This window comes from Varroa jacobsoni, unplaced genomic scaffold (genome assembly GCF_002532875.2).
Source record: "Varroa jacobsoni isolate VJ856 unplaced genomic scaffold, vjacob_1.0 contig01310, whole genome shotgun sequence".
NCBI classification, from domain to species: Eukaryota; Metazoa; Arthropoda; class Arachnida; order Mesostigmata; family Varroidae; genus Varroa; species Varroa jacobsoni.
In genome coordinates, this window is record NW_019214618.1 from 61,433 (window position 1) to 79,730 (window position 18,298).

The following is an 18,298-nucleotide window of genomic DNA, read 5'->3' on the forward strand; positions in this document are numbered from 1 at the left end:
TAATGAACACCTCTGTAATACCGATACCATTAAATCGAATTCATCACGCCTCACTTCGCTCCAATCTGACAAATTAGAAAGAAAATGCTCATTAAAGTAGTCGGCAAAACAACCACTGCATCGATAAAGCCCTGAAGAATGACTCCGTCAACGTAGACCATTACCTATGTTGCCAATATAGGTAGTAATAGAAAATGCGTTAAATGTAGTGTTAGATATACTGCCATTTATTTTATCGTGGTCCACTTGCAGACGGTCAACGTAAATGCTATCGCTGTGGCGGCCGTTACGCTGCCGAGACGCTTTTGCCAATTGGGCAAAACAATGCTAATTGCGCTGAATTCAACGACGCTGTACCCACTGCACAAAGCAATCTAAGCAACTGGTGATAGAACTGCATCTTATTCGTGTTGAAATAAAAATTCTCTAAACGTTGAGGTATGAATTGGGTACAACAACAGATATTATGTAAAAACATAGTATTGCGATTGAATTAAAGCCGATCTTTTTTTCAACCAAAACGCTCGTTATCTATGGCTTTCAACACATCGGGCCGCTATGTTCGCCACGAACTTAGCGATAAGAGAGCCTTTGACCTATTAAACAAGCGGATTACAATGACAATTGAACTTCTGATGAACTTTTGCTCCACTGCAAAGGCCCACGTAGCAAGTTCCTGTTTTTATCAGGTCACTTTTGATTAGGTAAGGTATGTTGCGCCGTTCTATATGCAGCTCGCTATGTGTGCGACAGCAGACCTTCAGCTGACACCGCCCTGCAAAAGCTACGACGCATATCGAAGCGACTGTCAGCTATGAAAAAAAATAATACAATCGACATCATTCCATCGGGGACCGAAGGCTTTTCCGTTGGATCCGTTAAGACAGATAACGTTTTCTTTGCGTTGTATGATCTACAATCGTACGTTAGATCCGTCTCGTATTCTAATCCTTTATGCAATCATAGTTGAGTGATACATTAATGTGGCAAATTTAAATAATTTCCATTTAAACTCTCCAATGAGATAGGTCGTTTCGACCGTTAAAAACCAGCTGAGACTAATTGAGACAGTCTTTATGCCGGTACGACCAATCAGCGATCGCGGTCTCGTTGGAAGAACCTGTCTTCGAAATCTCTCCTCACGTCTTTAGGTGCAAGCTTGTTTTGTACCTTGGGTTATCTAATCTCGATCTCATGTTATCATCTCGCCTTCGGCATGCCACACTTTGACTACTAAATCGACCGAATGAAATCTGTTACGATAGCATCACCAGCTGCTCATTCTGTTACCGCCATAAAGTAGCCGAACGTCTTTAGCTTATCCGTCGCGCCTACACAAAACTAATCTCAAGTTTGTTCTGCTAAAGTTCTTTTGAAAACGGATGATATTCACGCTGGTTCACGATTGAATAGGAACTTGTACTCCATAGTGTGCGTATGGTACGAGCTATTATCCAGAATTGTAAGTGATTGTAATGCAATAATTGCACAGTTACTAATTATCTGAATCGAACCCAAATATTCGTCGGACACGAGGCTGATCGATGTGGCGCGCGAAGCGTTGAAATACCCATATTGATCAGGCGTGCCGAGCAAGCAAACAAGATATGTATGTAATTGACCGATTTCGCTTAAAACGCCATCGATGACGCGCAGTCATTTAGTAAATATTCTTAGGACCCGTTGGCTAAATGAAGGTTTCGATCGAGAAATTGCTCATTCCAAGCCACGATAAACATTAAGCGCCAAGTTCGATAATTGATTGCTTTGCAGTTAAGGCTTTGACCAACGATTGCCCTAACCGGAGCAACCGTTAGTTTAGTCTGGTAGAAGACAGCGCGGAAATTGGTTGAGAATCGTAGCGGGCAATTACTGTGGTTATTAGTTAACATAGCACGTTTTTTGGGCCTATTTTACGTATCTGGGTTAACACAAAGCTCGAAGCGAAATTTGAGATAATTGCTCGAGTTGATCGTCGTCACCATGAAAAAAAAAATGAAACATCTACTAATTTCTAATGAAATGCGTGTTTGATTTTAAAAAAGAAAAAAGAGTTTGACTTTAATCACGCTGCCTGAGGTACCGTATTCTTAGACCGTTCTAGGTAATGACTTTTGATTTTTTTCCACTAACTGACCGCTAACTTTCGGCGGTTCAAGAAAAAAAGCGGTGCTACAAGCTTATCTGACGTCAGTCGGTGAAAATCTACGTTTCCCAACTGTCCTTTGTTCTTTTGAAGATCTGGATAAACTAACGTAGTCAGTGCGCATTTCTGAGGGTATCTGATTAGATGTTACTTATCCAAGATGCCTTCACAAAGAAACTATCATCATTTCACCGCTCTCGGTTTACGAAGCGAATAATTGTCGAAACTGGAATCGCTATCTTAGATTACTATTATTTTTTTTTTATACCGTTTCATATTTTCGTCCTCTTAGCAAAGGTTTGTACACATAAAACCATTTTACTCCTGTTATTCCTTGAGAATGTTCATCAGGTTCAGAATTAACTTACCTAAGTATGTGCATTTATATATTGTATACGACCCATATGCCGCATCTGGTTAGCTTTGTTGCTATAAAAATGTCTTCTAATTTATCCGTGAGGTATAATCTCGAATCACTTCTAAATAAATAATGCATTCGGAAGGATTTCTAAGCAGATCCGAGAACTTGGAGTTGAGAGCGAGCATGGCCATAAGACTAGCACTCGCTTCCGTCGTCGAAATTATGCAAGATACCGACATTATGTTTACTTTTGTTTGAACTTGGGTCAACTAGAATTGTCCAGTCCTTTTGACAAACTCAGCCCATCGGTCAAATGTCCCACCCTCTAACGCACTCTTTCGTGCATCAGGAATCTTGCCCATCTGCGGGTCACCTAACACTGGCGCGTAGCATCACCAACTGTCGCCGTCGATATCCTTTTTCAGGAGCTGCCGCACCACTGCAGTTAGACCGTCTCGAGGAAAGAAGGATTCTCTTTGCGTCTGCAGTAACCATCTGTCTAGATTGCGACAACATCTTGTAGGCATCGCCAGAGCGATTCAACTCAACTGGGCGTTCGTGTCTACTCGACAGGTTGACGCAATAGCGTGGCGTTAGCTTCTCTCAGGCGACCCAAGTGACTGAAAGAATTGTGTGGTGCCAATAGTCTGTTAGAGGTGTGTTTCGTCAATACGTGTAGTCTATCGTAGTCGAATGCTCTCAAGTGAAGGTAGTTCTCGTTATATTCTGTGCCGCGAATAGAGCCCGTGTTTGCACAAGTAGATTGAAGGACATTTTTCACATGGGGACGTTGGCTCGCAGTATAAAATAACTACTACTTCTCATCCTACTGGACGGACCGTCACCTTGTACATCAGTTGCCGTAGAGTGTAGGCCGACTGTCCTTTACGTTGTTCTAAATGTCCTATAATTGAGCCTTGTCTAGGTACTGCCTGTTGCTGTTCAATCCAAGCTGTACAGATACACTAGGTAAAGCATTTTAAAGCAAAAGCTAATAGAGTAATGAGATAACTGCAAGCATGCTTCCCGGGATCCTGGAAGCAAGACGCTGTGCAATTTCGAATTCAAAAATTCGTTTTTTTGTTATACATTTTTTATACGTTGCAGTTCAGCATTTAGGGCGGCTTGTTTGTGTTTTGCTTGCAAAGAACGTCTCGTCTTGAAAGACCGACACAACGTTGTCAAATAGCTGGCCATTATAATGGTGGGCTTCCTAACGGATAATTTAGATAGACTCGACTGTGGCAATCGCTGATCACATGATAAGATTTAGCGATAACTGATGATCTGTTATCTTCTCAACACTCTCGTCGTTAGTCACATTTACATATAGAGTTACCCTGTCAGTGTTTTGTAAACGCATGGCCCTACAATTTTCAAGTGTATAGTCGCATTGGTTATCTTCGATTATCACTTCAAGGCTATACAGCTAGTCTATGATCGCCTGTACGCGTTCCACGCAAAGCGCACCTGATAATATTTAGGAGCTATATTACTATTGGATAATACGTGCTCTATTTTCATTACAGCATGAAGAGTAAAAAGTAAACGCATTTCGAATTACTCCGTTTGGGAAGAATGTCTATTACTTTATCCCTATACCATATCCCCTGCTTTAAGACAAGCATAAAGCGCCATCTTGTGGGAAAAAAATCGCTCTCACTTAACGCGCTGTATGCATTCGTATGCTAAAATCGTTAACGGTAGCGACACCTATGCCCGCTTTGACATCACCCTCAATACCATCTGATATAATACAGATAAGCACAGAGCGTAAGCTGATAGCGTATTTTCAAGATCGAATGAGGAAGCACTCCTCTAGAGACCTATGAAGTCACGTTACTTTCGGTGACATTGCAAACCTTTGCTATTGTTTTATTACTCGTGGCTAACTTGAAAGTGGCTGCACATTTTTCAGAGCAGAAAGGTTATCTTTACAGTGATGTGTGTTGCAATTTAAAAACAACAAAACAGAGCCAAGATTCAGATTTGTTATTTTCAGTTACTTGTATATTTGTCCTGTCGGCGCGTGGTAAATTTGACAGAAACGTTTGCGCAGCTGCATTTCCTGCAGTTGGTTCGTCATCAGAGGCTTTTTCGGCTTTTATTAGAAAGAGCAAATGGTGCTTTGTCAATACGCTTTATTAATTGTTTAACAAATATAAAGTGCTTAGGAGAAGCTCGTCGTTTTCGTGTTTCGTGTCAAAATAAAATTGCTAATAAAATGTTCATTTGGAAATTTAACGTTATTTTATACGACCCGTTTCATAGTTGAAAGGGTACCAAACGTTTGTATTAGTAAAGTTGAATTACAGCCAGTGACGTCTTTCTTTTTTAAGAGCCTATTTTCCTGATGAGGTTTTCCCTATACAAGCCTGTGATTTGCAATGGTCAATAAGTGAATATTGCTAGCGTCAAAATCATGCTTTGATGGGGTACTAGATAATTATAGAAAAATATGTTCCATGTATACGAAACCCGTATACTTTTTCAGATTTGTTTGATTGCAAGTGAAGGAAGGTTTATTGCAAGCCTTCTATGAATCAACGCAGCAACTTATTTACTGACTTACTATACAAACCAATGCGTTTCTGTTCTATTCATTTAGGCTTTTGTACTTAGCAGCACAAGTTGGTTCTAGACTTGGCGATGGAATAATCTACATTCTGAGCAGTTTGATAATGAGAAAAATATTGTCCTAAGGTTGTAGATATATGACGGTCCGTGCATGATCTTGGTATTTTGTCTAGTGCTTTACAAAATAAAGTACTTCTTTACGTCACTCCGAGGTCGTGTTTCTGCACGTGTTTTTAGTATGTCGCTGAATAATTTTTGCGCAATATCGGACTGAAAGTTCAAAACATTTATTTTAGTATATATAGTGCAGTTAATTAATAGCTGTATAACAACGTTATCTTATGTAGACGTTGGTGCATAATTTATTGTCGCTCTGATCGGACGCTGTCCATGTTACGTCGTCATTTTGTATAGCGTTGAAAACCTCAACTGTTTTTCCGGTAGTCAGCAACCCGCCTCTATTGCCTTTATTGCGTCTAACCTGCACTGGGTCCAACGCCGTCCAGCTTTACCGCGCTGCCAGCCACATGTGTCAAGTATACATACCTGACTAAGGTTTTGATAAATTTAGTTGAATTTATTTAAATAAATTTAGTACCGTATTATTAAACGTATGCTTAATTTATTTAACGTATGCTATATTCATCTATATTGAAAAAAATTATTTTACAAAACAATTTCTGCAGGACTAACATAGCTGTCATTGAGAGCACTATCGGAGCTCACTATGGCAACAGTTCTGGTGCTCGGCTCCGGGGGACGGGAACATGCTCTCGCATGGAAGCTGGGCGACTCACCAAAGGTACAATAAGAAACGATCGAGATAAAATAGATACTGCGATATTATCTGACGTGTAACATTTTGCAGATGCGACACCACAAGAGTATTTATACATTGGTATCAAAATTTGATTTTTTGTAAAAATAAATTATATTTTATATATAAAATTATATTTTTAGGTGAAACGGGTGCTAGTGGCTCCCGGAAATGCAGGAACGGCCACAGAAAACAAGTGCACAAATGTAAACGATTTGAAGATCTCTGACAATGCAGCCGTTGCGGACTTCTGCAAAAAAGAAAAGGTGAGAAACTCATCTCGCTTACTTTTTTCTAGTTAAAAACCGATCTCGTTTAGCAGTTTTGTAGTGGAATGTGGTCCGCAAAGCGTGCGCTTGAATAATACCCATTTTACACTTATGAAAATGTAGCAGTAGATATAATTCTAGCTGTGACGCTCGTCAAGCCCTCTGAAGTTTAATGTAGACGTCACTGTTGTTTCAGGTCGACCTTGTTGTCGTAGGCCCAGAGGATCCTTTGGCTAACGGTGTAGCTGATGTCCTAAGCGCTGCTGGAATCAAATGTTTTGGTTGTTCGAAAGCTGCCGCGCAAATCGAAGCGTCGAAGGCCTTCTCCAAAGACTTCATGATCAAACACAATATTTCCACAGCAAAGTAGGTTACGATACATTTACTTTCAGCGAATGAAATAATCTATTTGGATGCAATAAATTTCACCCCTCCAATAAAAATTTCCACTTTTTAGGTTTTCAAGTTGTATCAGCTTGGAGAATTTCCTATGCCTGTTGCAAAAACTACCCCAATAACATATATATATGAAATATTTTTCTCAGATACAAACATTTTACGGATTCCGAAGCAGCTAAAAGATTCATTCTTACGGCCGATTTCAACGCTCTCGTGGTTAAGGCATCGGGATTAGCTGCCGGTAAAGGCGTAATCGTTGCAGCTAACAAGACTGAGGCTGTAGCTGCAGTAGACAAAATTAAAGCCTCGATGGGTCACGCCGGCGATACGATTGTGGTTGAAGAACTTCTCTGTGGAAATGAGGTGTCTGTGATGGCTTTTTCAGATGGAAAAAATGTGTACTGCATGCCACCAGCGCAGGACCACAAGCGCTTGGAGGACAACGATAAAGGTCCTAATACAGGCGGTATGGGAGCGTACTGCCCATGTCCTCTGATTGACAATCAGATCATGAAGCGAATTGAAAGTGAGGTTATTCAGAGAACTATTGATGGTCTTCGAAGTGCAGGCACTCCGTTCGTAGGTTGTCTTTTTGCCGGACTCATGATAACTAAACATAAGGAGATCAAGGTGCTTGAATTTAATTGTCGCTTCGGTGACCCCGAGACGGAATCGGTTCTTCCCCTGATAACTTCCGATCTGTATGACACATTGCTAGCTTGCATTGATGGTTGTCTACCTGAAGCGCATCCCACGTGGAAAGAGAACACGTACGCTTGTGGCATTGTGCTGGTATCTGGCGGATATCCTGGAGCCTATTCAAAAGGAAAAAAGATTACTGGTCTTGAAAGCTTAGCAGGACATGATGTAAAAGTTCTGCATGCGGGAACGTCCATTGATGCCAACGGTGACCTCGTCACGTCCGGTGGCCGAGTCATGATTTGTCTGGCGCAACACAGTGACCTGCGAACAGCCAAATATCTTGCTCAGCTTGGCGCTGAGTTCGTTCATTTCGAAAACCGTTACTACCGGCGAGATATTGCGTACCGAGGAATAAGTGTCGCTTGTCCCAAGGATCCGCTCACGTATTGTATGTCAGGCGTGGACATTGCGGCAGGCGACCGACTCGTCCGGAGCATAAAGTCTCTCACGGACTCTACCAAACGCGCGGGTGTTATAGGCTCAATCGGTGGTTTTGGAGGTCTCTTTGATCTTAAAGCGGCTGGGTAAGTTCCTTTTATATAGACATATAATGTTATAATCAACCTAAATAGCCTATCGTAATTTAAATGAACGGACATTGGAGGAGGGTTTCGAAGCTTTAAATAATCTCCAAGCTTCGAAGTTACATTACAATATGCAGCGCGTTTGGAATAAATTAGGATAAAACTTGTGTTGCTTATTTTTTAATTGCGAAAACGGACATCTGGATGAAGTTTTTTACGAATAACCTTTCCGTGCAACCGTGAATGAAGCAATATTAGCACGATCAGATTCATTGAAGTATGCTCAGATATGCCATCCACAAAAAATTCAACGGCCTAAATATGGGGCTGACTGCAATCCAAAAGCCCCAAACCGTGGGAATTTATCTGAATAATATTTTTAGCAATAGACATTCTCCTAAAATCCGCTACCCTCGGTGGCGAAACGAATGGTCTGTTGAACTCTTTTAATAATTTTTTTTTATTTTATACTGCAGATCCCTCGCTTTGTTTTAGTAAATTTTATTCGCAAACCGCAAATAGGCTAAGTTTATAATCTTTATGAAAGCGTATTAAGCATGAAAATATTAGACTGGGGAAGCTGACGGATCTTTCGCTTTTACCATCACTAAATTATAGTTTTGTTCCGGGATGAACCGACTGGTTTCTAGCACCAAGAATAGTCGACTAATGACGGCCGCTATTATGAAAAGTGGTCAAAGTTTTGAATATTTTTTTCGCCAATTTATCGCAGACATCCTGCCCATTCTAAACACTTATTCGACCATTTGAAGTATACCACCAGGATCTTACTATGGACAATTACCATCCTTCATTAGGTACAATAATCCTATCCTGGTATCCGGAACAGACGGGGTTGGTACAAAGTTAAAAGTTGCGCAAGCGGTCAATGTGCATGACACGATCGGTATTGATCTTGTCGCGATGTGCGTGAACGACATCCTGGTGCAGGGAGCGGAACCTCTTTTTTTCCTGGACTATTTCGCCTGCGGCCATCTTGACCTTGTTGCAGCTAAGGAGGTTTGTTGTCTACGTTATTGTTTTCTCTTCTTGACAAAAATTACTAGCGACCCTACTTTTGCTGGTCCTATTTTGGTTATTTTTTTTCATAAATCGGATTAAGGCAGCGCTCTGTGCTTGTGCTGTCAGCCTGTCATATTGAGACGCGTAGTAAATACCTACTAACTTTTAATTTCAGCTTTGGCGAGTCACTGTACACGAGAAACGTCATTTAAGCAATATAATTTCTCTGGATCATATACTTTATTTCAAGTGCAATTTAGCGTGTTTATATAATATGATAAATGATATTAATCCTGTAGAACGATCTTTCCTAACTCGAAAATAAGGTTGGTTTTTTTTGTCGCTTTACAGCTTCGAACGACCTGTTGAGCGTTTCGACAATTTTCCGAGAATAAGATAATTTATCATGTTATTAGAGTAAGTATAAAAAGAGTCGCTCAACATGGATAATATGTACGCATAGCAGATCTTCTATTTTCCACATATCTCAGGTAATCGCTGGTATTGCTGAAGGATGCCGTCAAAGCGGATGTGCTTTGATCGGTGGTGAAACAGCAGAAATGCCGGGTATGTACTCTCCAGGAGTCTATGACCTCGCTGGCTTTTCCGTCGGAGCCGTCGATCAAGAAAAGGTAAATGTCTGAACTTGTTATGTCATCTGTGATAGCCAGGCTCTTAGATAAACATCGCTTGAGCTTTACTAGAGATGCAATGTAAGCAAATTATATGTCGCTTTCTTTTTATACGATGTGAAGATTCTGGTACAGAGTATACTTACATAATATATATATATATGCAGGGCAGGTTTTCAAGACATGTTCTCCGTTCGCTACTCATTTTTTTTTGTCATATTAATTGTTCTTCATATTTAAATAATGCCTCAATTTTCTACATTTCTGTTGCTAGATGCTTCCGCGGGAGGGCGATATCAACGATGGCGATATTGTGCTGGGCTTCAGTTCATCAGGAATGCACTCGAACGGTTATGCCCTCGTTCGTAAAGTTGTCAAGAGATGTGGACTCAGTTATTCAGATCCAGCCCCATTCGATGACTCCAGAACTCTCGGAGAGGTTTGTGCCGTTCGAATCCACCAATGAACGACGACAGAGTTAAATGTCGTACGATGCTACGATATAATGTATCCTGCAATACTGCAAAAGCTAGACGTCGTCGTATTCCTACAAACCTTGAAAATGTCTCTGAAAAACAAATAATGCTTCGAGAGGATGTGAAACAATATTAATTGTACAAAAATTCGGGTAGATGTATAAGCGGCGATTGTCATCTATCGTGCAATTTTGTGCCGTTAAAATGGCCATCTTTTTCTGGCAGGTGCTCTTGACTCCTACGCGAATTTACGTCAAGCTCCTTCTCAGTGTCATTAGATCCGGGAAGATAAAAGCCCTGGCGCACATCACTGGGGGGGGCATTATGGAGAACATTCCTAGGATGCTCACTAAAAATTTCGGAGTCTTCCTCGATGCTGCCGAGTGGTAATCATGCAACTGATTTTTTGACATGATGCAATGAGAACAATTAATTTTAACAAATTACTGGAATTTAGTTGTTATCAAATTGTCTTTTCGCTTATCTTCGGCTTTTTAAGATCTTCGATATTACGTTAAAAATGTATCGTTTAAATTAAATCTTTCTTCGGATGGTAAATAAAATTCGGCCTGTGTCACTTTAATGAAAGTGCATTGCAAAAAAAAAAGTATGAAAAATTATTAAGAAACGTAAGATTAGCTTCACAATATTTGCAGGTGTGTTCCTCCTGTGTTCAACTGGCTGCAATCGGAGGGAGCGATCGCGACCGAGGAAATGCTAAGAACATTTAATTGTGGGCTTGGAATGGTCGCTATTGTTGCACCCGAGAACGTTCAAGCCGTACTGGACGAAACCGATAGAGAAGCTCGTGTGATTGGCAAGGTTCTTGCCATCAAGGAAGGATCACCACAAGTTAATGTTAGGTATGCGTACTTGCTTACTTCGTACGTTCAAAATTTGTGTAGTAGGATGAATAATTATTATGCACGTAAGTCGCAGATGCTTGTTTCTTACGCATCATAGAATAAATGTCCTACTAAACCTTCCAAAGCTATGGCAGATTTCTACACGTAAAAATAGTTTTCTGGCTGAATTTTGCTCGATTGTTCCATGCAAACGTCTCCTTGCTATTGAGTATTTGGTGTTCGTCGGATGAGCTCGTTTCAGAAACTTTGACGGATCGATCAATCGATCATCTCTCGAACCAAAACCGCCTAAGCGGAAGTTCGCTGTTTTGATCTCGGGAACTGGAACCAATCTCCAGGCTCTAATTAACCACGTCAAGAACAAAGTACGTCTAGTATATTCGATACGTAAATTGTAAAAATTCATGAACGTAAGCTGAGTGAAATGGCAACGGTTGGCGCAGCTTTTCGCAGAACGTTTACTTGAAGCCGCAGCCAGTGTTTCTTTGCTGTGCCTATAGATTACATTTAGGATTACTTGAAATTTATGCTATATTGAAACGTTTGAAAAATAGATGAAACGTATTCTTATCAATATTAAGTAGTATTATCATAAATCTTAGCGCAATACGAAATGATCTATTTTCGTGCCGTCATTTATATTTTAAGGAACGCCAATCGGCCGCCGAGATCGTTCTAGTTATCTCAAACGTTGATGGCGTTGAAGGACTGGATCGGGCACATCGTGCCGGCATTCCGACCAAGGTTAGTATTCGATACGGTGGCTAATACTCTGATGAAATCAACTGGCCGAATCCCAAAACCCTCTGAGTCTATTGAGGTACAAGTCTAAAAAATATGATCGAAGTCCTTTTTGGCGTTATTCGTTCGCAGGTGATCTCACATAAACTCTACAAATCACGGGAGGAATTCGACAATAAAGTCCATGAGGCGCTGGTAGCGGCCGGCGCCGAATACATTTGCCTTGCCGGCTTCATGAGGATTGTCACGAGCGAGTTTATACAGAAATGGTAAGAAGGCTCGGCGGACGTAAGAAGGCTGCGACACCCGCAGAAGTCTACTTTTAAATCTAATTCGATGGATCCATTTTGATTGCGGTAGTATTTATATGTGCAGGTCAACGGCACACTATTACAACATCAGACACAGTATACAAAACCATTTAAAATATTTCTCTATTTGATAAACTGTACGTCAAGACAGACGTAACTTTGGATAAGATTTAGAAGGCTACGGCAGATATCCATGCCGATATTCGCAATTTAGGTAAAAAATATACTTAAAACCCCTTTCGTTTTCTCTTCACCTAAAGAACAGGCAGCACTTCGGTATAATTCCAACGATACATAAATTTTTATGCATTCGTCGCTCTTCATGACCTTCTCCCATCTATCAATCAAATTATTATTATCCGTTTTCGCTAGGTCTAGTATTGAAAAAGCCGTCCATTTACGTTTAACTGAGATAATCTTTACTGACAAGATAATTTCATTTGTCATTGATCAGCGAAGGTAATAATTCACCAAAGCGAGGTCTGACGAATGTAGCGGGTGCTAATAGATCTTCCACATACACCCTTGCAGAGCGGCCTTCATAACGTTTGCCATGTGCGACCGGACGTTAATTATTGGGTCTTTTCTTTTGGGTATCTGCATTCACTTGATGCAGCTTGGTCCCATACAGACCCCAGTTGACCGTCTTGTTCGCTTCAAGCAGTGTAGAAGACCACACTTAACCCCATACTGCTCCATAACTGATAGAAATCTGGCTTAACTTTAAGCCTGGGCCTTTCACTCAGACTGCAGCTGCGTATCGTTTCGTGTTCGATGAAATGTTAGGATGCAATAAGTAGTTATGTTCCTGGGGTAATATTCATTGAGACATCCAAGCTTTTAATTTTTAAGCACACCTTATAAATCTAAAATGCGTATCAAGAATTGCATGTTCTCGCCTAATTTATAAATTGTCCGCCGGTCAAGGATGTGTTCAGCTGGTTCTCATCGACCTCATTGTTTAATTATAAGGCGCTATTTTTAAATATCGTGAATCAGTTTGGAGCGGTTTTCTCAGCTACGGAGTCACCTCTGTGGGCCTTTTCAAACCTAGGCCTAGCCGCGCTTTGTTTCGTGTTGGGGGCCAGGCGTCTGGTAGAATGGTTAATGGCGACACCGGACGTAAAACTTCAGACATGGAAAATTATCGTTGTACACAGCACAAATATATCGTACCGCCTCAGCAGTATTTAACTTAAAATTGCATTTCTTTTGATCTAGAACTCTCATCCGTGAAGCCTAGACCTGACATGACAAGTTCCTTCCTTGTTGAATGGCATATAGAAGTAAGCAAATAGCAAATATATTGAAAAAAAAAGGAAACCGAAGTCACTTGTGTTTAGTGTTGATACATTTGAGCTAACGCATTTATTAACTAGCGATGACAATAAAACAACAGCTGAGGAAATACTACGGACAGGTAACGGATGTAAACGTGTACATACGAACCAGTTAATACTTCAAACATCCACACATTTCGTATCTTAACAGAACCTTTTTTTATGTTTGCCTTAATTACAGGTACGGAAGGATTGTTAACATACATCCGTCGCTATTGCCCTCATTTAAGGGACCTAATGCCCATAAACTGGTAATTGAGAGTGGAGTACGGGTCACTGGTTGCACGGTAAGTATCATACCATTCCTGTGTGATGATTTTAATATATAAACCCTTTATTTTATTTCACTCAAACGTTTATCAACTTTATCCGATAAGGTTTATCTCCTTCGCCTAATTTGAAAAGGACAGATTATTATAAATGAGAGCCGGGGAAATACCGAAGGTAGTGTTCTAAATTGATATTCTATAAAATGGAACAAATTTGTTCGCAGGTACATTTTGTAGCACCTGAAATCGACGCAGGCGCTATCATCCTTCAGGCTCCAGTTCCCGTCGAAGTGGACGATACTGTTGAGACGCTTAGAGAACGTGTGAAAAAGGTTCGTTGTGTCGTAAAAAATATAGACCTTTTTTTTTTTTCATTTTGTTGTTTAAAATCAAGACGTTTACAAATGATTGTTAAAGATGTAAATGACTTGAAAGCTATTAGAATATAGAGATCAACGAGCTCTCGCGTATTGCACAGTCAATACATTTCAAAATGCCGAATCGTAGTTTTCCAAATTCTCAAATTTTTTTTTCCTTCTAACGGGCCGCGAATTTCTATTTATATCCCAACGAGATCCATTTCAATTAAGTGATACTTAATCAAATTTCTCTCACTATTTCAAATGTTAGACACCATAGAAAAACAACTAATGTCGACCCCCCCCCCCCCCCCCCCAAAAGCAGTCATCAGAGATTTGAAAACCAGTCGGAAAGGATTTGCCCAACGAACGATGCGAGTCCTTAATAGCTTTTTAGCTGAGCTGGCCAGTTATAGAAATTATTGACAGCTATAAGAGGAATTTCGCATCAGATATCAAACAATTTATAAAGACGACTTCAAAAAACTCAGTATTATCTATTTGATAAATTAAAATGGCAATCTGACAGAAGCACTTCTTAGATGCTACAGCCTTACATTACGTGTTTTAACTGTCACCTGTAGGCAGAGCACCGAATCTTCCCTGAGGCCATGGAATTGCTCGCTCGTGGAAAAATCATACTTAGGCCCGACGGAAAGATCGCCCACAAACACTAACGTATTTGTCCCACAAACTCGAAAGGGCTCGACCAAATGAAGATGCGCGATATGGTAGAAAAGAAAAACCTAGCTACAGTATCATTACCCACATTTATTTTTGTTGCTGTCTATTTGTATGAGCTCTTTGGCCCGTTGCACAGGATGAAAAAATAGCGCAGTATTCAAGGAGGCACGGATGGGAGTGCGACCGACACGCGAAAGAGGGAATCCGCTGAGGTCCCGCCATGGGTGAAAACAGCCGATAGGTCACACTTCATAATTTCGAAAATAGCGCTCATTGCCGTTGCTTCTGATTCACGTACGTCAAAACGTATTGCAACTATCGTTACATGCGTCAAAACTACGTCATGTAGCCTAACGACTAGCAGTGTCAAACATCACCACACCACTGCCTACTTAGACAACATTACATTTAGCGAGCAAAAGGAAAATCATCGAGGGCTCGTTGCACTACGACTTTACTTTCTCTAGATATAATAGGTTAAGAGGTATACCCGAAAAACTGGTCTTTTGTTCTCAACGTCATTTTCTAAAAATAAATTATAGCTTCAGGTTGTATGAACAGTTCTCTGTACTTGCTTACTGGAATTAGTTCTAATAAAAAGTTGCGCTCCGCCCACTCAATATGTCTTAGTAGAGACGAAATGCCCTAGATGTTTATAAATCATAAACAATAAACGTGCCTGGGCGCATGAGATGTGGGCCAATAGAAAGAAGCGCACTGTTTTTAGCACAAATGAATTTATTCTGTCTGTGGTCTTCAAAAATGCACTTCGTTTGAAGCTGTTCCCGCTTAACGATATCACTTGTGCTATGGACTAGAATCTTTGTAATCGATGATCTATCACATTTACAACAACTAGCTGTTTTCGGATCGTAGGTAATTACTAATTTTAACTGCTTTTTCTGCTTACTTTGCTACGGTTGTTTCTTAACTTGTGTCTGTTAGCTAACGTCGCACTGTTTTGTTCAATGTAGACTAACATTAATGGTGACTTTTAGTTTCTTCTTCTTTTTCTTCTAACTGACTCTACGTGTATGAACGTATGATTCAGCTAGTCGATAGGACGGCACAACATTACTGCACACAGATTTTTTTGTATATATGGTCTCGTTTCGAAATTATTCAGGCCGACCTCTGTGCACTTCTAGGAACATCTTATAACACATTTTTGTTCTATTTCTCTTAATGCAGCCGCCTTATCTTGTTGGCTTGCTTATTTTGATCTGAAATAATAATAACAACCAACACCGTTGATTAATTTTTTACTTTAAACATTCCATCAGTATTTCTTTACCGACATTGAGTTCGAATGCCTCACAGCTTCCGGTTCTGAAATTTCTTTGAAGGTAATTGCCGCAGGCCTGCGCTGCGCCTCGTACCTGTCCAATCTGTACACGTGTCCCTTGAACTTTGCCTCACTTCTTTCATCTTATCGAACCTTCTAGTTGTGACTTGATGTTACAACAGTACATATCGCGACCTATATGTGTTTCTGAATGAAGGGTGGTTGTCGAAAATAGTCATGTCCCTATTCTTGACCTCCCTTTATTTAGTCCATTACAAACACTGGCTGATTAAGCTATTTTACGGATTCCATTGCTCACTTTGTATATGATGTTCACCTACGTTTCGAACAGATCTACGCTCATATTTGCCTTCATCCAGCAAGCAATGGCAACGGTAATTGAAACCTGAGGCAGACTTCTAGGCATTGGTATTATAAATTAATACATCTGAGTCATTACACAGATTTCTAGTTTTGTGTACTATCAGTCCCGTTTTACAAAAAAAAAAACACCGTTTGATATTTGCTGCGGTTTCACGTTCTACATCTAGCTCAGTCACGCTTGCCACAATCTGCTAGTGTGGCTAACAAGACCCATAATGAATTGCAGCCTGTAAAAAGCTTCGCGTGAAACGTGTAAAAAACGTTCGATTGCATTGTAATGCTGCCCAGACGATAGAAATTCTTCTGTTATTCCCCAATTTAACAAGTTGTACATTCGCTCTCAGTAGTATTACAAATCAGCGGCGGTCTCCGTAGCTTTGGCTGCTACGATATCCATACGAGACGATCTTATTACTGGAGTACGTTATGCTAATCCTGATAATAAAAGTAGTGCGTGAAAAAGCATTCGATGACCTTTTCCTAAGCAGCCCTTTTTGAATCGGCACTGATGGGTATTAGTAATAAACCCACTGGTGCTCTCTGTGCCAGTATTTGACACTCGTTATATTTCGTATTTGAAAACATGTTCATTTGCTAATGATCGAACACTCAATCGTGTTGGAAAAATCCTTCAAGGGAATATTGCTCGTCTCCAGCGTAAATCGAAAAATCACCAGGGGTAGGAATGGCGTGTACGAGGAAAATTCAATAACTAAGAATATAAGTTATAAAAACTCAAATAAAATTGCTTCGTTACTTCTTTTTCATGCGATATGCGCCATTTCACAATACGAATCCAAGATGAAACTTTGCTACCCAAACTAGACGAACCGTGTATTAGTTTCGAAGAGCAAAAAAAGAGCTTTCCGGTGGCGTAAAACACTTGGCGGGCAGGATACGAAAAATTTGAGAAATAGAACAATATACAAAGGTGCAATAGAAATTCGCTTAATGAACAAAATAGGTGAATACGCATTACTGATAGTTATTGGGTAAGCCGGGGAATAGGTATAGCATACAAAACCATTTAGGGTCCTGTGATGTAAACATCTCAAGTCAGTTACTAACAAGCAATGGCCACAGACACAAACGACTTGAACGGTCAATAACACCTCACTACAACGATAAACTATACCTTCGTGCTGTTTCCTTAAAGCTTCTCAAAATGCATACGAAAAATTGATGTCATCGCTAGTCTATCTACACGTAAGTAGCCTCGTGTGGCCTAATTAGGATCGCCGTAGGCGGTGGCCGAAGGTGAAAGCAACCATTACGTCAGCGTTTCTACCCAGCGTCCGATGCTCGAACGACTTGTTCGGTAAGGCTCGAGCTGTAAATAGACAAATTTGAACTAAATTTGGAATTTGCCAGCTAAAGAACCCAACTCAATAGCTGCCTCATTGAAATGCCTGGAACAGTGTCTGAAGTGGACCCGTTCTAAGCTTTAGACATGTGGCGTGTCAGCAAACTCACCCTTTCAATGAATCAGTGTATAGTACTGACCTAAGGCCTGCATGGATACGCGTTAATTTGGTCACCTAGACTGCCAAAAGCTGCGTGTTTGTCATGAATCAAACGCAACTATAATGAAACTGTAGCTTATAGTGTAAGTTGTTGTAAGAACAAGGCCTTTGGACTAGCATTGACAACGGAAAAGGGTGTTTGCTTTCCTTTAGGCTTTAATGAAGAAACATGTTAGACAATATAGACGGACTTTTACTAGAAGCAGCCCCTAGGTGATGATTAGAAACGGGAAGGTTTTTCCTATACAGATTCGTTGAACGGTATAGAACTTCAGACACAAATGCTACTTGTGTAAAAGCCTGTGCACCATACTATTTCTTTCATAATATTGACTTATCTTTTTGTTTTGCTTAAAAAGCTCTTTTTGTTTTGGAAAAAAAGAATTTTTTTTTGCTCCGACGTAGTTTCATGTATATGTGTACACCGTATATGTGGAACTTTCCACTTTCGATGTCTCAATATAATGAGATGTGCCCAGCATGTCTCCCCTGCGTGAGTGACATACGCGACTTTTTGGCGCATTGACAAAAAGAAACGATACGGAAGTCTTAGGACTTAAAACGAGCTTTCCCGCTCGTTTCGCGCCGTTGGTGATCCAAACTACAGAAC

The 18,298-nt window shown here is 40.4% G+C and overlaps 1 protein-coding gene across 1 annotated transcript; it reads left to right on the forward strand.

The window, feature by feature from the left end:
• Window positions 1–3,008: 3,008 nt before the first annotated feature.
• On the forward strand, window positions 3,009–15,056 carry Gart (trifunctional purine biosynthetic protein adenosine-3 Gart). Its single transcript, XM_022853031.2, has 16 exons — window positions 3,009–3,163; window positions 5,771–5,886; window positions 6,045–6,167; window positions 6,367–6,536; window positions 6,716–7,795; window positions 8,614–8,815; window positions 9,310–9,450; window positions 9,725–9,889; window positions 10,152–10,312; window positions 10,583–10,789; window positions 11,034–11,157; window positions 11,441–11,536; window positions 11,666–11,802; window positions 13,366–13,471; window positions 13,678–13,785; window positions 14,397–15,056. The coding sequence occupies exons 2-16, from the start codon at window positions 5,812–5,814 to the stop codon at window positions 14,487–14,489; spliced, it is 2,988 nt and encodes a 995-aa protein (XP_022708766.1). The 5' UTR covers window positions 3,009–3,163; window positions 5,771–5,811; the 3' UTR covers window positions 14,490–15,056.
• Window positions 15,057–18,298: the final 3,242 nt, after the last annotated feature.